The 26,636-nt window shown below is 39.6% G+C and overlaps 1 protein-coding gene across 2 annotated transcripts in view; it reads left to right on the top strand.

Annotated features, from left to right (window-relative positions):
- The window catches only part of tbck (TBC1 domain containing kinase), a 92,093-nt gene that overhangs the window by 28,765 nt on the left and 36,692 nt on the right, over nt 1-26,636 (top strand). For both annotated transcript variants that reach the window (XM_062533276.1, XM_062533274.1), the window contains exons 14-20: nt 413-542; nt 673-771; nt 1,256-1,318; nt 8,654-8,780; nt 9,529-9,579; nt 9,699-9,782; nt 13,906-13,991. In XM_062533276.1, the coding sequence (XP_062389260.1) occupies nt 413-542; nt 673-771; nt 1,256-1,318; nt 8,654-8,780; nt 9,529-9,579; nt 9,699-9,782; nt 13,906-13,991 (640 nt within the window). The remainder of the gene's footprint in view (nt 1-412; nt 543-672; nt 772-1,255; nt 1,319-8,653; nt 8,781-9,528; nt 9,580-9,698; nt 9,783-13,905; nt 13,992-26,636) is intronic.

Raw genomic sequence — 26,636 nt, 5'->3', positions numbered from 1 at the left:
AATTGGTATTAGAGGGGAGAAATCTGCCATATTTTCCAGACCTCATGTAGAAAGTTATGTCAACTAATTAATTTATTTTATTCATTCTTCTTTCATTGGTTTTATAATAATGTATTATTAGTTAATGTATTATTAGTTATCAGTGTGTATCAGTTTAGATACAGGCAAGAGGAACAAGCTGGAATCATTACAGTTAGTATAATAGTATGCCTAAACTCAGCAATGTTTTTCATAGACTGTAAAGTATGGCAACATTGTTTTAAGATTATGAAGGCCTTTTAGTGGAACATCATGAAACATGTGAACATGTGAACATCTGTTGTATCCCTTATCATGTGTTTTACTTCTTGCAAACTGTGTGTGTACATTGTACATCAAACTACTACATTTCCATTTATTTTCTTCTTTGTAGGCAATCTAACTTACCTCAGTCCAACAGCAACAATGAACTTTCTACTACAGTCTCCCTGCCCCTCATTATCCGTGAGAGAGACACAGAGTACCAATTAATGCGTATTGTACTCTTTGATAGGCTTCTCAAGGTTTGCCATTCTAGAATACACAAAATACCGATTTATTAACATTCACACATTTTGTCTCAATGCAAAATGTTTTTATTATTATTATTTCAGCAATTCTAAGCATGTTGACTAATTGCATTTGTGATATCAGGCTTACCCATACAAAAAGAATCATGTGTGGAAGGAAGCTCGTGTTGACATACCCCCTCTCTTTAGAGGCTTGGTGTGGGCAGCTTTACTTGGTGTGGAGGTAAGCAAAGTGGGATGTTTTGTTATATAGTGTCTCAACATTTTCTCATAATCATTGGGACAAAGCAGTGAAGCTAGCAGGCACCCATTGTGTCTTCTTTTTTTATGTAATCATGCCACAATCACATAAATCAGAGGTCCAGATTGGTCAAATATGACAATTTACCTTAAAACAGGCCACCCATGTTAAAGGCATCATATGCAAGATTTTTAGCTTCATACAACAGCTTCAAAGTCATTTTGATGGTAAACAAACTAGTAACAGGGAGAATCATGCACCTAGGATAGCTGGAAGTGCCAGTTACTAGTTTTTCCAACTCCAAAACAAATGCATATGTACCGTTGTCCAGGGGAAGGGCTAAAGCTGTTTTTACAACGGCAAGGTAAAATATAAAGATTTGGCTTAGTTCATATACGAGAACGTTGCTCATTGATTGACTGCTCTTTTCCCAGCATTTTAATTAAGGCCATGTTTCTTTCTGTAGGGAGATATTCAAGCAAAATACAACAGCATTGATAAAGACACCCCTATACCAACAGACAGACAGGTAAAGCAGAATGGTTGCTCGTTTGTTGATGTAATGTCTTGCATTTTTGTGTTGATACAGTGTGTATGTCATTACATATGTCAGGTTAAAATGCAGTTGTTATTATATGAAGAGTTTGGTTCCAAACCTGGTTACTTTATTGTAACACTATGAGGTTCAGATAACTTTCAAAATGTAGGAGAGAAAATAATGACGTTAAAGATGAACTGAACTGAAATGATTAACGTTGAAGACGTGTTGGTTATCACAATTACAAATAAATTGCACTAAAAATTTAAATAAAAAAAATCAATACATAGCCTTTTTTAAGCAACACAAAAAAAAATGTGTTTGTTAGTATTAGAACGCTCAATTCCAATGACGTCACTGGCATGGTAGGGCCTCCGAAGCAACAGCTGCAACATATGATATACTCACGAAAATGAGCTATTTTAATGTCATGGGTTACACATTTTGAGCATCTGATGGACAGGCATGTAGTGTCTGGCTATCACCAGATGGGGGACGATCAGTTTCAGGCCCCAGCACCCCTTAGGTAGTGTTGTTTTTGGCGGCCTGTTTTGGTTTTAGTTTTAGTCTAGTCTTTGTGTCAAGCTGTCATTTTAGTTTTTATCAGTTTTAGTCACGTTCATACTCTTTTAGTCTAGTCAAGTTTTAGTCGACTAAAAGTATGAGCATTTTAGTCTTATTTTCGTCTAGTTTTAGTTGACGAAAACTAATGACTTTTAGTCTTGTTTTAGTCAATGAAAATTGGATTTTAGCATCTTTTTATTAATGCAATTCTATTTTAAGGGGTTGTTCCTCCATAGACTGGGTAAGACTGTTTTTAGTGGCAGGCACTATAGCACCAGCGAAATCTGAAACTATAGGACTGGATGAAATGTGCAGATAACGGTCTCCACTGATAAATATCACACTGGCTAACCTGGAAATGAGGTCCTATGTCCAAAATTCTGAACTACCCCTTTAATAGGAATGATAGCCTACATTTTGGTTAATTTTCATGGATTAAAAAAATACAAATATTACAGGTTACATAGGCACTGAACATTGACAGTGGAATCAGGTATGTTACACAGAGTTTGGTCTCCCCCTGTCACCATGAAAGGACTATTTGGAATATTCTGTAGACCTGCTGTTCCTTTTCTGAGAACAATTTAACTTAAGATCAAGTTGTCCTTAAGTTATTGAATGCTGTAAATGTGGATGCTATTTCACCATTAACTAGGTAGCCTAAGCGTGGTTACACACAATTGTCATCTTAATGCAGAATTTTGTAGCCTATAAAACGCATTTCACGTTCATCACTCAGTTTTGGTAGGCTAGGCCTATGCCTTGAGTGGTCGCTGCCCCTTTAAATGCGTGGGACTTTAAATTACGTTTTAACTCCATGCTGATTTTGTTGATGAACAGCACCGTCTTTGATTCAGTTTTTCTACCGTTTAAATAAACGACACACGCGCACTTGTGTGGTTGGTAAGGAATTCAATAGTTTTCTTGCAATTCCCACACAACATTAGATAGCCTACTAAACCAAGGTTCCATTAAAAATGTGTCTATGATTAGAACTTCGTTGCTGATCGGTGGAATAATGTTATTATTGTAGCCTAGGCTATATGACAGCGCCAGCATCAGCTGGACAGAAGCTTAGGCTACACACTAATCAAATCTGCAGTTGCCTGTTAACATTTTCATCTGAATTAGATCTACATGCGGAGGTGAGATAAGTAGCCTAGTGCAAAGTTGAACTGAGAGAGTTGCCAATCTAACGGATTGAACGTAGCCTATATTTCTTAGCTTATATTAGCGATAACGATAGGCTATACATCTACCGCTCCTTTGCTACATGATCAAATATGATCAGATGAGTGACAGAAGCACCGGATATGACCAACAGGCCCACGCGAGAAATGCTGGTCCTCTGGTATGATAATCAGACCATGCAACCTGATGCGCCCCTGAAGTGAGACGCAGGAAACAGAAATAGGCTACTGCAAAATAATAACACGACTAAACGACACAAAATAATGTTATAACATTCATGTCCTTCAGTGGGGTGTCCTACGAAGCTCGATTAGTGGTTTAGCGAGGTATGTTGCGCTCAAAACCAGGGTATGCTGTCATACGAAAGTGGATTTGTTTTAGCGTCGCTGTATCACCATGGTATCTTATGCTCGCAACCAAACCTGCTCGGGAGCGGGTTATGTGCTTAGTTAAAGCTCAAATCGTGAAATATCACCGCCCTCTGACCAATTCTAACCAATCCATTATCTTGAACAACGAAGTTATCTCACGTGTGCTAATCTGTCATACTTAGAACAAGTTCAGCCCCGCCTCTGCAAACATTTTGAATCTCGAAGGCGCTTTTATGTTGTGCGTGCAAATATGTCACTACTATGGACATGCATGCCATACAATATCTGATGACCATCGACTTTTTGATGTTATAGGTTAGACACTAAAAAAGACCACCCTAGATTTCGCTACCGCTCATAAATGCGGAAGTAATCGTTTTTAAACCTAGGCTGTCTTGTGCGTCTCCACGTTTCCCGATTGGTCAAAATCACCCCAACCACGAGAACGCGCACAGATCTGAGCTGAAAGCCTAGTTTGACAAATTTATCACATACCTGCTGTCGTAGGATCACTTAACTTAATACCCGAGTTGAGGCTTTGTGCAGCCTCGATATGTCTAGATAACCTAGATTTGTCTAACTTGCTTCGTAGGACACCCCACTGGTCTTCGAAAATGAAGAGAGATGTTAGCATGGTTTTTATTTTGTAAACCACATTTAGTCTCGTTTTTATTCGTCAACGATATTGCCTTATAAATTTAATTATAGTCATCGTCACATGGCCAGCATTTGCGTTGCGTCTCGTCTCGTTATAGTCACGTGAAAAAAGTTCGTTGACGACGATATTTAGTCATAATTTTCGTTGACGAAAGCAACACTACCCTTAGGTTAAGAAAAAACGTTGACACAAGTCAGACGCACGCCCCCCCTGTCACTTTGCGCCGATAAACGCTAAAATACAACATTATGCAGGATTAAACAGAAATCACGACTAGAATAATTTTGTTGACAAGGCAGGGGGTAGAGAGAATAAAATACAGATGATCAATTTCGTCATCATATAGCAGTTTGATGGAGTAGCCTATAGGCCAGTCAATCTAGCGTTTGACCCATAACTAATTGCAATAGTAATCATTCCAAGTTTTTTGTGACCCCTAGGTATATCTTATTAACATATAAAAAATCTACCCATTTATAATTAGTGGAACATACTTTTTTTCAATGTCAAAGGTAGCAATTTCCAATGCATTTTGCCATTGGGATTTACTACTGGTGAAATGGGTAAAATTTTAAACTATAGATATCAAATTGAAACTTTCACAGTTGTTTACTCACATTAAGGCAAAGATTTTTTGTATTGCAAGTTTTCTGAAATGTGATGTTTATATATGCAAATGAGACCAGTTTTACTTAAATATGCAATCATTTGCATATTTAATATGCAATAGGTACAGTCAGCTTCAAAATAATTGCTGCATTTTGCTTCTATATTGGATACCAAAAGCCTATGCAAAGGGAATATTAAATATTACTTCATATCACCTCAGAAATGAGGAAATCAAGTCAAGTCAAAATCAATGTGTTTCAATGGAAGTACATTATAGAACAAATGATTGTCAATGATATGGTATGATGGAAGTATCTCAGTGCATGCCAACTCACTTGATATGTTGTCTAAAGGTCAATATCTTCCTTATGTGACTTGGCATGTGACTTGAGATACTTCCATCATACCATATCATTGACAATCATTTGTTCTATAATGTACTTCCATTGAAACGCATTGATTTTGACTTGACTTGATTTCCTCATTTCTGAGGTGATATGAAGTGATATCTAATATTCCCTTTGCATAGACTTTTTGTATCCAATATAGAAGCAAAATGCAGCAATTATTTTGAAGTTGACTGTACCTATTGTTCAGATTTAGTTTTCTAGAAATACATGCAAATTATTGCATATTTAAGTAAAACTGGTCTCATTTGCATATCTAAACATCACATTTCAGAAAACTTGCAATACAAAAAATCTTTGCCTTAATGTGAGTAAACAACTGTGAAAGTTTCAATTTGATATCTATAGTTCAACATTTTACCCATTTCACCTGTAGGAAATCCTAATGGCAAAATGCATTGGAAATTGCCACCTTTGACCTTAAATAAAGGTATGTTCCACTAAATATAAATGGGTAGATTTTTAATATGTGATGCAGGAGGGTTTAAGGATCAATAAAAACTATGAACCATTACTATTGCAATTAGTTTAAGTTTTGGCCCTTTTTTGAGCTAGATTGACTGGCCTACTAGGCTATTCTTGAAAATGGTTCTCAAACTTTTCATCTTAGCCTACCTGTTCAACGTGCAGTCCTATATATTTTAAAAAAAAAAGAAAAAAAAAAACGTAGCCCAATTATATGCCCGCTTTAAACATAGGATGAAAGGGGAAAAAAATAATTCCAGCTAGTCAATAATACTGATGTGTAATGTGCAGTAAGCAGAATAGGCATGGCTGCATAATCTGATCAAAATGACACAGCTGTTTTGAGTTATGGTTATGGGATTTGGCAGACGCCTTTGTCGAGTTAAGGCTATGTTTATTGTTAAGCATTCAGCTATTGTATTTGTGCCACCACGTACTGACCGACAAGGAAATCGCTTGCTAAGATCTGCACGCCACTTACTCGAGTGCACGGAGAAGTTTTGCCGTGTATTGTAGGCAAGTGCACAGTTGGCAGATTTGTTCGTTGTTCGATATTGCACTGATGGATTTTGCACGGATGGATATTCCACGGATACCTCGTACTATGGACAGCTATTTCTGCGATTTGAACTCAGAAATTGAACTTGAACTGCATTAACAATCTGCCCTGAGACGGTGAATATCAGCTAGCTTCAGGGTGAGTAGAAAGGGACATCGTGTAACAGACCCGCTGTGGTTGTTAGCAGCTTATAAACGCATTATGATCGTGATAATCGTCGGAGTCATGACATATGGAGTCTATGGTCAGAGTGCTGGCTTGTTTAGTTTGACATAAGACGTGTTTCTAACGTGTTTAGAGGCTGGAAGTGAGCCCTTTCCCTAGGTTGGATCGTTTGTTGTCTAGCTAGCTTGTTTTGTGACTATGTCCCAGTGTGTCTCAGTTTGTTTTGTTGAACGCTAAAGCCTACAGTTAGCTTTATTTGTGTGTGTATGCGAATATACGTTTTTTGTATTTTGACGACAACGTTACATCCAGCCTTTTGCCTAGTAGACATGCTGGGGATAACTAAACCCCTGCCTGGCGTGTGTGTTTCAGCGCCCTGTTTTGCGGCAGATAGCATCAGTGGTGTCTATCGGTTTGTCCTCCGCACGTACGGTAGCATCACTTGAAAAGACGAAAACTGATGGAATGAACTCAGGTTTCAGTCTTTCATAATTAACCCTCATCAACGACCCTGTTGTGTCAAAAGCACAGCTCTCTAAATAGTTTGTTGACTTAAAAAAAATGTTTGCTACAGACTCGAAATCCTTGGGCTGTCGGAGGGCTAGCCAGTTTAGGCAGATAGGACTAACTATGCTGCTATGCATTGAGGGCTGGTTCCTTGTCAAAGTACCCTGCGGGAAAAGGTTACTCAACCCCAGCTGTTACCTTATACATTTCATTACTGCAGCCAGGGGCCTAGTCCTGTTAGTTTCCGTGTCCTTAGCCATGTCAGTTAGCCCAAATGGACTCTAGTTAGCCGCAGACCCACTATCTAAGATGCTGCGCAGCTAGTGCTAGTCATAGGCGCTAGACTGGCTTACCATGCCAGTGACGTAGCTGGTTGTTGAAATCCAACATGGCGGCGCCCGTGTAACGACAACACCACTTTCACCGTATCATTTTGTCCCTTTAAACAAATCCAGCCATTTTAATCATTGTACCAATGAGAAGAAATAAAATACATCTGTTATATCACATTTACTTCAAATTTCAGTTCAGTTCATCTTTAAGCCCAATAGTAAGCCTGAATGATCTAAATGCCATAGCCTGGATAGGTTAGCAACACACATTTGAGAGATGCAGTTGAGCAATTCAACTTCATATTAGCCTATTATTGTGTTACAATAGCATCACTTAAACTAGCAGCCATGTCTCGCTGTTAATAGCACTGCTGCGCATACGAGTGTGTGTGAGGGGAAAAAGACGTACAGCCACAGGCTAGTTTTTAGGGGAGACCTGCCTTGCGCGCACCGCTTCTTCAGAAGAACACAGTCATTCTTAAAAGTATTGTAAAGTAGGCTAACATAAGGTATTGTGACATTTTTAATTTCAGGGTCTTGCAATACTTTTGTAGTGTCGGTGCACCGTGCAACACAAGTCTTTATGCCAACGTCAAAAAAGTTTAATTTGGTTACTATTAGCTGCCTGCATTCATTTGCCTGGCCACCCATCCAGAGTCAGAAAATGAAGTTTGCGTTGCCCGCTGCGAGAAGTGGCAACGCACCTGCAGTTACATTATCTGAGCAGTCACAGCCACACACAATTACGATATAAACGGTAGAGGACTGTATCGTACAATGGACATTTTTCTGTCGTACAACGATATATACCGTAGTATTGCACAGCACTACTATTGTGCATGCTGGACCAATTATCAACTCTGCTCATCATTGGTGGTAGGGTTAGAAACATGTTTTAGCACATTTGAAAAATACCGCAATAATACCTATTAACTGTGATGATTTTGGTCACTATAATCGTCATGTTAAATTTTCATACGGTTGCATCTCTAGTTGGTCTGGTTTTCACCATACTAAGCTCAATCTTTTAAGATTGAACATTAGTCTGGGGAGGCTGCGCTTTGTTTCTACTGCACAAGAGGCGTGATCAATGGGCATCGTTCAAATGACTCCGTACTCAATTGGATAGTCCTTCAACCAATCAGACCAACTATCCGGTGTGTACACAACTGCTGCTTCGCGTCGCTTATGTTTCGTCATCGTCACGTCACCGGCCAGTAGCGTGCCAGGAGAGTATGGCCGTTTCTGATTGGAACCAAATGTTCTGGCAGTAAACAGAGGAGATGGATCTGCTGGTTTCCAGCCTGAGCTGCCGGGCGAAATTCAAATTCCCCGGAAGTCCAGGCAGGTTTCACCCAGCCTAAGTTGAGGTTGCACTGAATATGGAACTTTGTATGATATTTTGGAACCACACAATGCATATATCAATTATGATGAAATGGATGGATATTTGATTTAATTTGATTAATGCACTTGTCTGTATGTTTGTGCCTAAAAGATTGAGGTGGATATCCCCCGCTGTCATCAGTACGATGAACTCTTGTCCTCCCCACAAGGCCATATGAAGTTTCGAAGGGTTCTGAAGGCCTGGGTAGTATCACACCCTGATCTGGTCTACTGGCAGGGTGTGTGTGTTTTCAAATTTCTCTAAATATTGATTATGAGCAAAATAGGCAGAATATGAGCAGAATAGGCAGTAATTCACAAATTGTGTTGTAGTCGTATCTTGAGATCACTATGTGGCAATAAAATCAATAGTTTTTTGTTATTAATTTCCTAACACACATAAAACATTGTACATTTATAAAGACTCATAATGCTTAACATAAGTCTGTTACCTCTTGTTTACATTCATGACTGCACTCATAAAGTGGTACAAGGATAAGCCCTGACAGCCATTATCAAGTGTTAAAAAAAAAAAGCTTGACAATGCATTGTGATACGTAAATATTCAAGGGCCTTATGCTACAGTACATCACAATAGTTAGTAGTGGCTGAAATTGTTGGCACCCATGCTAAAGTTGACTAAAAAGAGGAATATAAAATCATCTTTTGGAAATTGATGTTAATGGCTTAGGTAATAAAATGACAAAAAATACAATCTTAAAGGACACCAGTTTTCTTTGTGAATGAATAATGTATCATAAATAAATAAATGTTCTTCCCAAAATACTTTATATTCCTCTTTTTAGTCAACTTTAGCATGGGTGCCAACAATTTCAGCCATGACTGTATATAATGTATTTCAAATACATCCATTATGCAGACTTGACTTAAGTTAATGAAAGTGTTACCATAACTGTTATGTGCATATTTAATTTTGGTATGCTGATTATACATTGCCATATCATTTTATGTTTATTCCTGTTTTAGGTCTAGATTCCCTATGTGCCCCATTCCTCTATTTGAACTTCAATAATGAAGGTATGTCACTTTTTCATTATGGGACATTATGGGACATTTTCTTTCAACAAGACAAATGAAAGAAAAAAAGACTCAGATTGAGGTGTAAAATATCTTTGTTTATATCTTCTTCCTTGAAGCTTTGGCTTATGCCTGCATGTCTGCATTCATCCCGAAATACCTCTATAACTTCTTTCTGAAGGACAATTCACATGTGATACAAGGTGAGTTACCAGCAATTTAGAAAATGTGAGTATATGGGACCATTAAAGGGATAGTTCGGGTTTTAAGACACAAAGTTATATGGGTTCCCTGTCAGCAACGTTGTGCATCAGCACTGACTTACCCCGCAACAGCGTCCTGTGAGTCGAGATCCAGCCGGTTTTTGATGCTGAAGAAAGTAGTCCGGCAAGTTTCTGGGGTCACGAAAGTAAAGTGTTTTTCTTCTCAAAACCATATGCGTTCAAAAGAGTGATATATTTGCACCACAAAACGTTGTCCAGGAAAAATTCAAACCTCGTTATCACTTACTTATTTTTCGCGATTCCTATCACTGCGCGCTACTGACAGCTGGACAACGTTTTTGTGGTGCAAATATATCACTCTGTTGAACGCATATGGTTTTTTTTTTTTTTTTTAAAGATTATTTTTTTGGGCTTTTTATGCCTTTAATTGGACAGGACAGTAGAGAGTATGACAGGAAACAAGCAGGAGAGAGAGTGGGGGTGGGATCCGGAAAGGACCACGGGGCGGGAATCGAACCCGGGTCGCCGGCGTGCGGTGCAGGTGCCCCAGCCAGTCGCGCCACGGCTGGGGCCGTGAACGCATATGGTTTTGAGAAGAAAAACACTTTACTTTCGTGACCCCAGAAACTTGCCGGACTACTTTCTTCAGCATCAAAAACGATCAAAAACCGGCTGGATCTCGGCTCACAGGACGCTGTCGGGGGGTAAGTCAGTGCTGATGCACAACGTTGCTGATGGTTGATATTAATAAGTATATCGTATATCGGTGCGTCGGAATAGGTTACCCAGTTAAACCCGAAAAGAGAATCCCGCACATCGTCCACCACGCATGCAAACATCCACCCACCCACCTAGGGCTGTGCAATTAATCGTAATCGAGATTATTATTTTAAATCGTAATCTAATGTGAAATCGTAAAAATCGATTTTTCACTTTAACTAGGGTTATAATGGTACTTATGTTTGCAAGTGTTGAATTTGCGGCAAAAGTTCAAAAAAGTTTCTTAATATCAATCATATAAAATGAATTATTAATAATTCATATTGTTTAATGAGAGCAAGATTTGCACTTAAATCCCAAAGGGGAAATTATTAGCAAAATGTTCAATAAAAAACAGCATATTTCAAACAAATTCTTGCCTTTTGTCATTTCAAAAATAATCGTAATCGTAATCGAAAATCGAGATTTTATTTTTAGGCAAAATCGAACAGCCCTACACCCACCACGCACGCAACAACCACCCACCCACAATGCCCCCCCACCCCCAGGCGAACCTCACACCCGAGATCCGAGGCAGCTCGGAGAGCATAAACGAACGCACTTTCATATCATGTGCACTCCAATCTTACAGTTACAATAGGGCTGGGCGATATGGCAAAAAAATTGATCACGATTATTTTTCCCATATTGAACGATCTCGATTTTTAATCACAATTTTTTTTTACTTTTTGCGTTGGTTGCACCGGTGCGCCTAGCTTTTTTTTTAGGTGCACCAGCACAAAATTTAGGTGCACCCACATTTTTCATTGCATAACGCCAAAAGGACACCTTTTATCGCACTCCTTTCATATAATGTGAATGATTTTTTAACAATAAGGCGTAGAAAAAGCTTGAAACACAATATATAAGGAATATGCATATTCTTTATAAAGAATTATATATGTACATACATACATATATATATATATATATATATATATATATATATATATATATATATATATATACACGTATATACACACATACACTGTATAATGCTTTCTACATAGGCCTACTGAAATTTCGGATATTCATGACATTCATGACTATTCATATTACAACTCCGCCTCTTTAATTCAGCTGTCGGCTTGAAGCCTCAAAATATTGTAAACAAAGTAGCATAGCATTAGTTGGCTAGCTTATTATAGTCTACTGGTTGGACTGTTCAGTTTCCCCATGTTTAAGTTTCAAGGTAGGCCAATACTTTTTCTCCTTGGGACAGGCCCTTTTGAGTCTTGGAGCTGGAAAACATTGAGATGATCAGTCAACTTGAATGCAAGAGTTTTAATAAAATTTGTGCAGTATGCTATGATGCTAACCGGATTTTAATTATGATTTCGCTAGTCGTCTTCTATAGGCCTACGTAATTGATTTCACGATTGTCAAAGTACATGTCGAGGGGGGGTGTTCATTAAGCGCGCAGCGCACGAGAGATAGAGAGAGAGAGAGAGAGGGAGAGCGAGAGAAAGCGGTCCTAGGAGAGAGGGTTTACTTGATACAGTTTGGTAAAGTTGCACGCATAGTCTAGCCACGTTTACATGGCAACTCGTGAAAGAAATATATGCTTTCACCCGAGCCGCGTCAGGCGCACCAGTGCGACCTAGAATTGTTTTCAGGCGCACTGTTGAAAATGTTGGGTGCATGCAGACAGTGCGGTGCCAGGAAAGCGGGTTGTGACGGTTGTCGTGCACTTTGCTGCAGCATGTTATGCACGTGATCGAGAAAGTATACCCACAGCTGATCACCGTGATCGAACTTAATTTGATCGCGATCACAAATCGAGATCGTATAATCGCCCAGCCCTAAGTTACAATATTGTTATTAACACATCATTTTTGCGTTGTACTGCCTTGCACTATATTTAATCTTAAACCTCATACTGAAACTGCACTATTCCCACTCTTCATTGTATATTGCATCCTGCGTCTTGCCTGTGCCTGTTGGGGTGTCCACAACCATGGAAGCCTTGACGGGGACAACAAAGCCACCCATAGCATCTATTTATTTGTAAATGCACATACTGTATTTATTCATTTATTCTTATACATCATTACTGCCTTTATTCTTTTTTACTGTTTTATTATGTTTTATACAACAGTTAGGTCCGGTCGAACGATTTAGCGATATCTGATTGGACAAGACACGTTCTATCATTGGTGATATTAACCGATATCACCACTGGTGACTCTTCACAGCTAATAATCACTCTGCGACGTTGATTCTTCGCTTTGATTTAACCAGAGGCGGCATTCCATGTTCTTTGACTTAGCAGTTGATAGCAACCACAAGCGTTCTGAGCTAGGCCTACTTCGCATAGCGGAGGAACTGGGCTAAATAAAACGATGGCAAATAATAATTATCCTTCCTAAAAATGCACTCGGGTATCTTTTTTTGTTGGCAATGGAACTGTTGTATAAAAGCATTATCGCACTCGTGGTCGTGGTGTTGTTGGCCAATATGGCCACGGCTGTAGTTACCTACGGCACTCAGCCTTCGGCTTCGTGCCTGCGGCGAACCACAGCCGTGGCGATATTGGCCAACAACACCACTCCCACTCGTGCGATAATGCTTAAATGTCATTGTTGAGTGTTGCACTTGAGTGCAAAGATTAACCGGAGTCAAATTCCTTGTTTGTTACGCAAACCTAGCCAATATAAAGCTGATTCTGATTCTGATTCTGACTATAATTAATTATATTTATATATTTTTTATTGCTTAATCAGAGAAGTCCAAAAACTAGTGGCATGTAGTTCGAAGTAGCGAATCCTGCATGATATCTACTCGGCTGACTCTGAAGCCTGGAGCAGTTATGGGTAATGTATCACACCTTGCGCACGCGCAGAACGTACAATCGGCGTCGGCGTTGCTTCGGTGTGTTCAGGGGCACTTTTTTTGACCGACCAGGGGAGACGGGAGCCTGACTGATAGTCCAACTGCTTTTCTGCCGACGGTCGGCCGTTGGGTTGGTTGAAATTGGAAATGCAGACGCTTTGCGCAACATAGTTTTGTCCTCTGCCTTCAAGTGGATACAGTGATCTTCAGTAGGTGAAGATGGCACACTTCGATCTTTGCTACCCCAGAGCTAACTTACAATGCAACTTGCCATAGGCAGTTAGCTTTAATTAACACCCGGATGTCCTTATATGGGCAAAGATGGCAGCTTTGGATCCTATTTGTAGGCGAACTTCAGAGGTCTATTGTGAAATATGGTAATGCTGTTGGCAGAGCGGTTAGAGGCTATGCCAGCGCTGAAAACAAATATTTGCTGAATAAATTAGCTATCCTAAAATCAGTTTGATCTCTTGTAATACTGTTGTCTTTTTCTACTCAACCTCTTTTACAGAGTATCTGACCGTCTTCTCTCAGATGATTGCGTTCCATGATCCTGAGCTCAATAATCATCTGAATGAAATTGGATTCATCCCAGATGTGAGTTTTAAAACTAGAAAATGTAATTTCGAGGAAATTACCTGTGCATGCAAATGCAATACATACATTAACATAAAATGTGAAACAAACTTTTATTTAGAAACAGTTGTGGAGTAGACAAAGGAAATTGAACTGGATCTGTAGTCTTAAGAGAGTCAGATTGTATGCTTAAAGCCTGAGACAGAGTAGATAGTTTAAAAGTTGAATGTACAGTAGATAGTGTAATTAATGTTGATAGACATTTAATGGATGTTGATAAGGCAGATTGTTTGATGGATGTTAATAGATAGTTTAATGGGTGGATGAGTGAATGTTTGAAGAAGCGAAATGGATGGAAAGTTGGAAGATGCCTTATATCCTTGTAGAATGGAGAGACAGAGAGAGCTGTCCTAGTTGTGCACAGAGCAGTTGATACAGGTGCAATCAATTTAACTGCTGTCAATTAAATTTGGTAGGCCTAGTTGAGCAGCTGACCGTTGACACAGGTGCAAATCAGTTTAATTAGTCCATTGTGATGTCATAGTGCCAATGCAAAGTCTATGGGGAAAAATAAGCTTGTTTTTTGTTAATCTCAAAAAGTGTAAAGTTTACAGAACTGAAATATACATAGCCTTAGTCTCCTTTTCAAGACCTACGTATAAAGTTTGAACAAAGTTTTTACGTTAAACGGAGAATAAGAATAACTAGAAATGCAATTCCAAGGAATTACCAGTGGATGAAAATGCAAAAATGTATAGATAGATAATGTAGATATGGTTACTAAGGTATAGCTAGGGTAAACATGGTGGTTGCATAGTTTAAATAGAGTTGATGGTGTGAAGGTAGACAGTTTAAAACCGCTTGGAGCTACAGTGGAATAGGCGAACCAACGGGCCAGCACTAAACTCGGATATTTCAGGAGATAAACGCCCCGGTAAGAACAAAACCAGACTCTGTTCAAATATACACACCTGTGGCTACTGAAAAATGTAAGGTGTTTAACAAATGTTATTTTGGTGTACTAAAATGCACCATTGTTTTAGAATTTCCGAACGAAAGGGCTAGTAGCCTAATTGGTGCTTTTCCATAATGTAAGCTATAAAATCATCTACCTTGTTTGATTTGTGGAACTATTACCTACAACCCTTTGGAGTTGAATAAAGAATGTAATTGGGGAAGCTGATGTGAGCGAATGGAGACTAGAGCTTATAGTGCTGAAGACGCCAGGCTGGCATTTCATTTAGCCTGGCTCGCTCTCGCGCATCTGAATTCTCGCTCGTGCATGTGCGCCCATGGAGGGAGGGACTTGAGGCTGTCTATGTTCAAAATCTGCCGGCCGTTTTGCGAATTCCATACCCAACCTTTAACTAATGATTTCTAACAGGTATGTTAAAATGTCAACTATGCTAACAATGATAACCAGGTTGATTGGTTGACTTGGCTAACGATTTCTAACAGTTATGTTAAAATGTCAACTATGCTAACAATGATAACCAGGTTGATTGGTTGACTTAACTAATGATTTCTAGAAGTTATGTTAAAAATGCTAACTATGTTAGCAATGCTAACAATATAAAAAATGCTAACCAGGTTGATTAGCTAACTCAGCTAATGATTTCTAGCAGTAATGTTAAAAATGTTAACTATGTTAGCAATGTTAACAATGCTAACCAGGTTGATTAGCTAACTTAGTTGATGATTTCTAACAGTTATGTTAAAAATGTTAACTATGTTAACAATGTTAACCAGGTTGATTAGCTAACAATGCTAACCAGGTTGATTAGTTAATTTAGCTAATGATTTCTAGCAGTTATGTTAAAACTGCTAACAATGTAGTATAATCATGTTGGTTGCTATGGAAACGGTCATAAACGCTTAATTTTAATGGCTGCTATGTTGGTTGCTGGGTACATGGAGGTTTCATATAGTTAACTGGAGGCATAGTTGATGATAACTGACAGTTGGAATGGTTGAACAGTTAAATAGTTGAGTAGTTTCAATGGTTAAATGATTTAATAGTGTATTATTGCAGTGAAGACTTTTATTTTGAAACAGTTGTGGACAGAGGAAACAGTTTAACAGGACTAACAAAGCAACACGTACTTGTTGGTGGGCATGTGCATGAGCAACACACATGCCCACCAAATTTGGTTAATTTTCATCAATGTATATGTCAACCACAACAGACTACAAGCTAGGTGGCGCTATAGAGTCCCAAAGCCACATCCAAGGCCAAAGCTCTGTCTCTGACTAGCGGCAGCAATAACACACAAGCGTACCTAATTGTCGTGTATGTGTCAACAATAATAGACAATGCGCTAGGTTGCGCTATAGAGTCCCTACGCCACACCCTAGGCCAGAGCTCTATCCCTGACTAGTAGGGATGTAACGATACACTCAACTCACGACTCGATATGGATCACGATTTTTTGTTCACGATACGATTTTATCACGATTTTTTTTTTATATTGATGCTGTTTGAAGAGGTTGCTCTAAAGAAAATCAAATTGCACCACTCCCTCTCCCTCCAAAGTATTACGTACACCTCTCCTCTTAAAATAAATGGCAGGCCCTACTCGTCCCTGCAAAGCAAAAAGGCAGTAACTATACAGAGTGCAAACTGAAAAAAAAAAAAAACATTTTAAAGTTATGCTGTTGCTTAGCCTTATGGTTGTAGTTAATGTAGCAGTTATTGGAGGTTTATTTATTTTTTTTACTTTACATTAGCTTAATTTTCGACCAAAAATGCAGTTAGGCCCTACTGCCTTTCTGCTTTGTAGGGCAGTACTGTTATATGCTACATCATTATAGTTGTTCAAGTGCACACACTAAATGGAGAGAATAAAATTCAGACTGTGCCTTTAAATAGGCAACTTTTCCCATCTATCAGCACAATGCTACAGTAAGCCATTTCCACTAAAAAATCAGCTCAATATTATGTGCAAGACTGATTACCAAGCATGCAAACGTGTTAATCTGCACGTATGACGATAGTGCACGTGTTAATGCACTATCGTCATACGTTTTCTCATAGTGACATGGCTATCCCGACATATGTTCTGATGTAGCCTAATGGGGCGCACGGAGGTGACCGGCGGGACAAACGCGAAATGACAAGGTGTTAACTAAACAATTGAGTAGACCTAAGGTCGACAGGCTTTGTGGTTAAAACGATGAAAACCAGTAGGTTAGTCTGTCACAGCTAACTTCGTTCAAGCACAGTAGCTTAGACTAGTTCACACGCGCAGAAATTAAAAGTCAATATCAGCATCACAAGATTGCTGTCATTATCGGAAAATCCAGACACGTCAAACTGGACGCGAACGCGTGGCAAAAACAAAACAACTTCATAAATTATGTCTTTTTCAAACCTTGAAAACACCACATTAAAATCCAAGCATTTTCAAGGATTTCAAGCACCCATACGAACCCTGACACACACACTCTAGTTCAAAGTTGTTGCCTACCGTCGTCTTCCCTCGTTCTGTGCCCCGTACCTAGTGACATAAGTCACGTGACTTATCGCGATTCATTTTTTCTATCAACCGGTGCGAATCGTCACGCATTTGTATCGATTTTTATTCGTGTCACGATGCATCGTTACATCCCTACTGACTAGCAGTAGCAATAACACACATGCCCACCAAATGTGGTTCATTTTCGTGAATGTATCAAACACAACAGACAATGCGCTAGGTGGCGCTATAGAGTCCCTAAGCCATACCCTAGGCCAGAGCTCTGTTTCTGACTTACGGCAGTAATAACACACAAGCTCACCAAATTTGATTCATTTTCGTGAATGTATATGTCAACCACAACAGGTAACACACTAGGTGGCGCTATAGAGTCCCTAAGCCACACCCTCGGCCAGAGCTCTGGCTCTGAATAGCTATAGCAAAAACACATGCCCACCAAATCTGGTTCATTTTCGTGAATGTACGTGTCAACCACAACAGACAATGCGCTAGGTGGCGCTATAGAGTCCCTAAGCCACACTCGAGGCCAGATCTCTGTCTCTCAGTAGAGTTATCAATTACACAGGTAGCTGCCAAATTTCAAGAGTATTAGAGCATGCCAAGTTGGTGAAAAAGGGCAAAACATGTCCGGTAAGAGGAAAATACTATAATAAGAATAAGAATAAGAATAATCTGAGCAAAAACAATAGGGCCTTGCACCTACGGTGCAGCCACTTCAGTGGCCGCACCTCGGTGCTCGGGCCCTAAAAATCTTTTCACTTTATTAAATTCCATCAACTTAATAATGTTTATAGGCTATTTTAAAACGCAGGCATGCGTTCATTTTAACCGGCGACGCTGGGTACATGTACCCAGCACTTTTTATCACAGATTTTGTCCCCACCACTTTTGACAACTGAAAATAAAATGTATTTAACAGAAATGTCTTAAATACATGCCTACGCTTGTCACTTTACTTATAACCGTAGGCTACATGCACAGAGAAGGCATTTTGTAACATCGTAACAATGGATGGTCAGATATGCGATAGGGCCGTGAGGGTGATTCATTGTAGCTAACCATCGACTAGTAGCCTAGGCCTAGCTCCGCAAAATAAATGTCTAGCAATGTATAGGCTATAGATTTCGGTATGCATGTTCATGTTGTTTCAGAGATAGGCGTAGACTACCGTAGGCTACTGTGCGTCAAACTATACGACAGCATTTTATCATGTGGTGAATTAATGACTAACGTCAGTTTAACATGTCAGAACTTTTGATCGGCGAATATCAAATAAACTCGACTGGCTGAATCCCTTATATTTGTTGGCAACTGTTACTGTAATATAGGCATATTCAAAGCCATACACCGGTAAGGATAAACCGGATAAACTACCAATATTTAGTTTCACTGTCCTCAGCTGCTCACAGCGCAATTACTATTTAGTAGAGGGCCTAGGTATTAACTTTGAAAAATGTCTCTGCCCCCTGCGAAAGTAGGCATAGCCTACATTTTCATGAGGATTACTCTGCAAACTAAAGCATAGCTACTAAGTAGGCATAGGTCTACAAAGGGAAAGGATCTCAACTGTGGCGCAAGTGATTTGGGCGCTGCACTGCATGCCAGCGACCCGGGTTCGCTTCCCGCTCTATCATCCATTCCTCAACCCACCAAAGAGAGGACAAATTTGCTCTTAAAATATATATATTAAAAAAATTAAAGATGTTTTAGTTTTGCGAATCTTTTTTGTGTTTGCGATATCTGCTGAAAAGAGCTAGCCTATATTTTTCAGCATTCACACACATTTTCACATTTACATAATTCAGACCTGCAAACTTGTCGCTTTTCGGCGACAATCGCCGTTGTCTTGGTCAATTGGGTCATTCACGTGAATCGCGCAGAACCGGAGAGTTTTTATTTGGTGGGTGGGGGGGGGGGGGGGGGGTGAAGGCTGCCCTTAATCTGTATGCAATGCAGGCTAGAATGGCGAAACATTATTGGCTAATTCCAAGGGGGCAGCGAACGTTCTGAGAGTGTAGACAGTATGGCGGCCGCCATGCTAACAAGTAGACCGTGGCTAGCTGGCCATTCCATTGAATCCTATGGGGCGTAAGCGCCACTTTGACATCAAATAACGTTACACCTGAAGCGTTTTAAGCCTTTATATGAACATTTTCTATTGTCGGAGTGCATACTACATTGTGAAATTGGCGTCATAATCTCGTAACTGTTTTATCGGCAGAGTAATAAACTTTTTTCCGAAATCAATGCTAACGTGAGAATGCGCATGCGTTCATAGAGTAGTAAAGCGTCGCCATAGGTCAGACTCGGTCAGACTACGTGCCTACGTCACATGTACGACACCTGAGCCTGCGCAGGAGACCTATGACGGAATAAGAAGACCTAAAAAAAAACGTTGAAATTTGCTTCCTCGGTCTCTGCTGCCATCTACGTGATAGCTCTGTCCATATCTTTTACTGTCTATGGCTAATTCTTGTAATTGACACTTCTCTGGGCTAATCGGAGTCTTAGCACTTGCTTCAGAATCTTGAACACAGCGCCAAGTTAACGTTTGGATAAGACGCCTGGCTACCGCGGGAGTCATTTTTGTCAGGGACGACACCGCGTTCGGTTCACAAATATGAAAGTAGAGGTAAAACGGCCCCTTCTAAGTGCAATTATTTCTTGGACTGAACGCCGTGGAGTCCATTATCCCACTTATTCCACTGTTACCATTTGTTTTGTGTTAATTTCCTGTTATGATGTAAACGTTTAAACAGAGACGGTGCAACTAGACAATCTTTGGTTTAAATCGCTAAAAAATATGTTGTCTTGTTAGTAGAACTAGGCTACTTCTTTCCACCACATATCAACTAATTTCTAAACTTGCAGTACAAACTGCCGTTACTAGTTCTAAATGGATGATTGCTATGGGCAAAAGCCAGTCAGTTCTATCTCTTTTCTATTAAGGGTGTCACGATCTCGATTTTAAATCGAAATCGATCGAAATTACATCTCAATCTCGAACTTCGAACTGAAAAGTAGAATCGACGATGCAGCCACACCCCCAACGTGACGTCCAGCATGTATGCCCAAAACGCAAAACCACACACTTGCAGCATTACACTCCTCTAATTTTAGGCTGCAGACAGTTAAAAAATGCACATCAACCTCTTGTTACTCTGAAATCACGGGTGTGGAAGCATTTTTGCGTTCATTCACGTCAGTTAGCCTAACACCAATTTAGCCTTCTCAACTTAGCAAGTAAAAAAACGATTTAGTTAGCCTACAGTTCAAAATGACTTTAAGGCTTAAAATGCACATTGATAATTCCATTAACACTGACCTTGGGTCTCTTCAGAGTGTCTTCAGAGTGTGCAGAAACATTCAAAGTATCATTCTGTGTTGCTTCATTTCACTATGTTCACATGTCTATGTTTGAGGGGTTTTTTTTCGGTTTCAAAATAAAAATTGCTTTCAAAATAAAAGCCCCCTGAATAGGAAGAGGGCAACAAATAAAAATGAATATAATAATAATAATAATGACACAAGGAATGCATTAATAAAAAAAGATCGAAAATCGAATCGAAGCGTGGCTTTAAAATCGAAAATTAAATCGAATCGAGGATTTGGAGAATCCTGACACCCCTATTTTCTATGAACCTTAGCTTTGAAACATCGCTATTTTAATTTCCCTATATGCCATCCAACTAGCTAAAATCAACCACCGTCATGTGCGACAATGTTATGTTCTGAATGTCTACAGCAGGGCTATTCAACTTCAGTACCAAGAGGGCCGAATGGAAAAATCACTGGGTTTTCAGGGGCCGCATAAAATAAGACGCCGCAAAATAATTGTATCCAACAATATTTGATAAAATCAGAGTAAAATTCAGTTCAATTCAATTGAATTTTATACACTGGCATATAAACTAAGAACATAGCCTATTATCCATATGCATAAAAAAATCTTCTCAGACAGGTGATAGGCTGCCACACAAACTATACAAGTATTTGAAAACGCCCAGGCTAACCATATTTCATCTGATGTCTGATAGCTGCCATATCATGCATCAGTGGGAAAAATTGCAGTGTTGATTTAACTAGCCTACTTCAAGATAATTAGGCTCATAAGTGTTTCAAACACACACAGTAGCCTACAGCGCCAATCTCTCAAATATACTTAGCATTGAATTTAAAGTCAAGTCAAGTCAAGTTTATTTATATAGCACATTTCATACACAGAGGTCATTCAATGTGCTTTACATAAACAAAAAACAAACAGTAATGCCAAACAGTAATGCCAGCTCTGCCTCTGTTTATCTATTTCACGATTTCTTACCGCCAAAGATTCTAAACTTCGAGCCTGCGCAATTCACAAACAATAACATTCCCACGAGTGGAGTGAAGATGGCTCTGTGTAAAGAAACGTCTAATTGACAACGAGAATCGTTCATTTTACCCTCTGCAACAAGTACGAGACTTTCATGTTTATTGTGCAACGAATCCATCGCTGTAAAGAAGGAATATAAAGTCAAGAGGCAATTCTCTACAAACCACAGCTCCTTCACTAACTTTCCCGGAGGAACGGAGACCGGGTATGATCGTAACATTTTTGATTTTGCGCACGCTCGAGGTTTAGAATCTTTGGCGGTAAGAAATCGTAATTTAATCAACATTTAATGATAACATTTATAACTAGAACACATTTGGAAATGTCAGTTTGTGTAGTGATGTGCTGTGTTCTCTGAGTGAAGATAACTGGAAGAATTAGTCTGGCCAATAGGGGCGGGCCGACAGTGCGCTACTCGCCAATAGATCTATGCACACCCGTCAAAGCGAGTTCATTCTCATGACGAGACACGCGGGCCACAGGAAATTTGAAGCGGGCCACATCTGGCCCGCGGGCCGCTAGTTGAATAGGCCTGGTCTACAGCTTGGATGCAACGTGACCGTTCATTTAAACTTCACAACGAGTTTGCCAAATTAATAGGCTATTCCAGTGTGATACGGCCAACAAATTGGATCTAGGTCATAGGTGTGCAAATAACGTTTAATGCACCCTCTGTAGAATGCAGGACGCGCATTGAGCTCAATGAGCATCAAACAGGCTAATAGGCTAACTGGAAGAAACACCATGCAGTATCTAGTTATGTTGAAGAAGAGTATGTGATGATGTGGGGCTATTTTAATTCGCTTTGGACAAAGGCGTCTGCTAAATAACCATAACCATAACCATAATTCCTAAGGCCTAGGGAACTTTATCAGGATGCATAGTATCCTGGATCCATGAAATAGCTGGCCGTAAGTATAGGCATAAAAAAAAAAAAATCCTCCTGCACCTATGAGAATTGACATAGGGGTCAAAACAGGCCTACTTATGCCCCCTGTAAGGAAGAAAATGTATTTGTTTACGATACATTCTTCAGTTTTTGAAGAAAATCCTTGATTTTTACTCATTTTTTTAATTAAGGCATGAAGATGATTTTCTATTTTTAGTCAACTTAAGCATGGGCTCAAATACGTATTCTCCCCTGTGTGTGCGTGTGTGTATGTTTGTGTTTATATGCATCATACATGTATATGTATTATATATAATAATATATATAGTCATATATATGTCCCCGTCGGACACTGTCACCTTTTTTACGCTGAGGGGTTTGCAGGTCTGATAATTAGTGCAGGCTCAGTGACACGGAGGCAGATGTCCTCAATGCGCACAGGTGAAGAACTGGTTAGACGAGTGTGGGGGAGGGGGAATGATCGCATAAGACAATTGCTCTTCATGAAGCTGTTACAATGGATAGTGTTATGTACTGTAGGCCTAAAGTGCTGCGCTGACATTGGCCTATACCGTCTTTAAGCGTCTTTGTCCGAATCCAATGGAGACTGAAAGTTGGTACAAAAATAACTGGGATGAAGTGGTACAAAAGTAAATGTTTCAACACGAAGTCTATGCCACTGCTCAGGGTGAAAGGATATAGTGAAAGCCTAAGGCAGCGATTCCCAAACTTTCTATTATAACGCACCAACTTCAACATCTTCATCTAGGCTTTAAGCCACATGCTAAAAAGGCAACACGGGTAAAAAGGCCCTTGTTTAAGACACGACCACACAACAGCATATGCTCATTCCCACGCAACATTTCGAATTTATCATTCTGAACGTGAGCTAGATTGAGCTATGAAACGTCAACTCCCTATGCGGGACATTCTAAAACGCTTAACGTGGCTTAAGGGTGGAAAACAACGGTCAATCATCACCAAATTTCTCATGACCATATATTCATGGACACTTAAACCTGTCAAAATAACTAAACCGTAATCCAACGATTATAGAAGATATCTCACATTTACGTTGTCTTCTTCATTGGCGCCTATGGCGAGAAAAAGGCTTTGGTTAATGTATCTAAACAACGATATCCACCAAATTCTCTCATATTGCTCATCATAATCACTTTAAACTATAGGCTAAATATATCGAACCCAAACTCAAATTATTATGGACGTTATATGTCATGAAGCGTTTCTGCCCCATTGAAAGGAAAAAGCTTAACGTGGTTTAATGCAACTAAACAACGATCATTGATCACCAAATTTCTCTCTCATATTACTTCTGATAGGCACATCAAACTATCAAAAACTCGGACCCAAACTCCATGGACGTTATCTGACATAAGCATAGGCCTACAAAGGAAAGTTCTCCGCGCTTCTGTTGTGCGACACTCTGGTGCAACCAGGCCAGGACAGAAGTATACAACTATGATGAACAACTTATGTATAGGCTACGACTCTGAAGAAGACGTTTGTAATGTCGAAACGTTAGTCAATGTTTTGCACCTTTTAAATACAAAAGAAGACATCTGCGTTGCACCGGCATTCCTCTTCTTTTCATACAAAAAGGCTTAACGTGGAATAAGTTTGGAAAACAACGACCAATGATCACCAAATTTCTCTCTTACAGGCTATTACTTCTCATAAGCACATAAAACTCTCAAAATATCGAGTCCAAATTCCAATCATTATGGACGTTAGGCTATCTTAATTTTCACGTTAAGCTTTTCATGTTAAGAGTTTTAGAATGTCCCAGCAATGCTGTAGCCGATTTCACAGCGCAGCAGAGCGTGGGGTTAAATGTAACATGTACTTTTTATGTAGATGTAACACGCACAAGCCTTCTTAAACTGCATGCTTTAGAAAGTTGACGTAATGGAAATGTACAAAATAACTAGCCTACTTTTTGGCTAGCAAAGGCATCCCCGTTTAGCTAATTGTCCTAAACATTGCATTCGTTTTTGTGACTTAGCCTATGAAGCATATCCGTGATAAGTTGAGCGGACACTGCTGTTTCATTGAAAGAAGGTAGGCCTAATAAGCATTTCTCTCCCTCTCCATTGACCAGAGTGTTTTTCCGGCATGAGACGAACCTGCATGTTATTAGGGCTGTCTTATGTTGCCCCCCTGCGGTTGCAGTTTTAATTACAAAGTCCCGAACCTTCGGGATTCCCGATGTGCGCCAAAGAAAGGAGCATTCTCAACCCGTACCATCCGGAGCTTGTAAGGGCTCTTGCTAAATGTTGGGAAAATCTTCCAAGTATTTAAGATTTAGAACACAAGAACCACAACAAGTAGTATGTTTTTAACTCTGGCCCAGAGGAGAGAGCGTTCAGACAGGAGGATTCCCCCTCTCTGCTAAACAGTCTCCGTCCTCTGAAACTCAGGGTAGTTATTTTATTGTAAGAGAAGTGTGGCCTTGTCCTTAGGTGTCCTGACTCCCATATCCTGCCTTTGCAGCTACATCTGTTTCCCTTGACGCACATAAGGACAATGTTGGCAAAAATAATCTTTGCAAAAGCAGTGCATGTATACATGAAAATATTGGTAAGATAACTGTGACACACTAAATGTACTTAACAATGATAATAACAATAATTTCTTCAACACTAAACAAATTATATTAGGAAACAAAAAAGATATTCACTAACCCTAAATAACAAAATCCTCATCTACACAGAAAAATAAAGACATGTCTTATGAAATGACTGTTCAACAAATTATGTGTTGCCATGCTGATTATGAAGCTCTCGTAAGTCGTCGCTGTCAAAGTCAGTTAACGATAGCTGCCTTATGAAGGTGTTGACTGGCCAGAGTGTTGTGTCAATCATATTCAAGTGAACTAAGTGCAACCCTACCCTATTGGTCACTGCTTCACGGGTGGGACTTATCTGCCATAAGGATCCATTGAAACGTGAAAAATCCACGAGACGCGGGGGGTTTCACTCGATTTACATTGAAGTCAATGGGAAAAGATATCGATGGTAGTGAAGCAAGAAAATCGCCTGGTTCACTGCAATTGTCTGTTTCACTGCGGGTGCAGGATGGCGCTGTTGTCACTCACAGAATTGATTTCACAGCTCTTAATGACTGTCTTTCTGGTTAAGAACAGTGAAAATGGGATTATTGTAAGATTTTTTTTACATTTTTTTGTATTTTTACATTTTTTTGGTGGTCTTATAGAAGCCTCATCTGAGACACATCTATCTATCTATCTATCTATCTATCTATCTATCTATCTATCATCTTCCTCTGAACCACTATTTCAGTTGTTAATATGAAAATGAGACCACTAGTGTAGGCTTGGACACTTTTAACCATAAAGAAATATTTAGCATACATGACAATGTTGACAACGGTAGTTATTACTGTACAGTGTGTCATGGTAGAAAGGTTGTCCATCAGGCTTGATGATAAGTAGAAAACTTGGCTCACAACTTCAAGAGAAATACTCACGTAGAAAAACAGGCATAAAAAACAGTGTATCCTGGGAATGCACTCCTGAACAAAGAGCTTTAGCACTTGGGGAAAGCACCCAGGTGATGTCACATTCGTATGCCAACATCTCTAGACCCTGGCCCTAGCCTAACCACAGAATGGTCTTACTGGTTTTGTAGCTTAATTTAGTTACGTGGCTAAAGTTGATTGTGCTGAGATTGGGCTAATGCAGAATACCTTTACATTATTTCCCATCCACTTTACTTTAGAGCTTTATGCCATAAATCTTAGGGTCACCGCCAGCTGTCCTATGCTGGACTGGAGGGTTTTCTGAGATCAGATAAAAGGGTTGGATGTGCACTCGGCAGACGCCCTCTAGCACCCACACAGCACCAACTGAGGCTTCACTTAGCTCCAGTGTTCTACTTGATCCCTGTATC

Source organism: Sardina pilchardus, chromosome 3 (genome assembly GCF_963854185.1).
Source record: "Sardina pilchardus chromosome 3, fSarPil1.1, whole genome shotgun sequence".
NCBI classification, from domain to species: domain Eukaryota; kingdom Metazoa; phylum Chordata; class Actinopteri; order Clupeiformes; family Clupeidae; genus Sardina; species Sardina pilchardus.
Note: the sequence above shows the minus strand (reverse complement) of the source record. Positions and strands in the feature narration are given on the sequence as shown.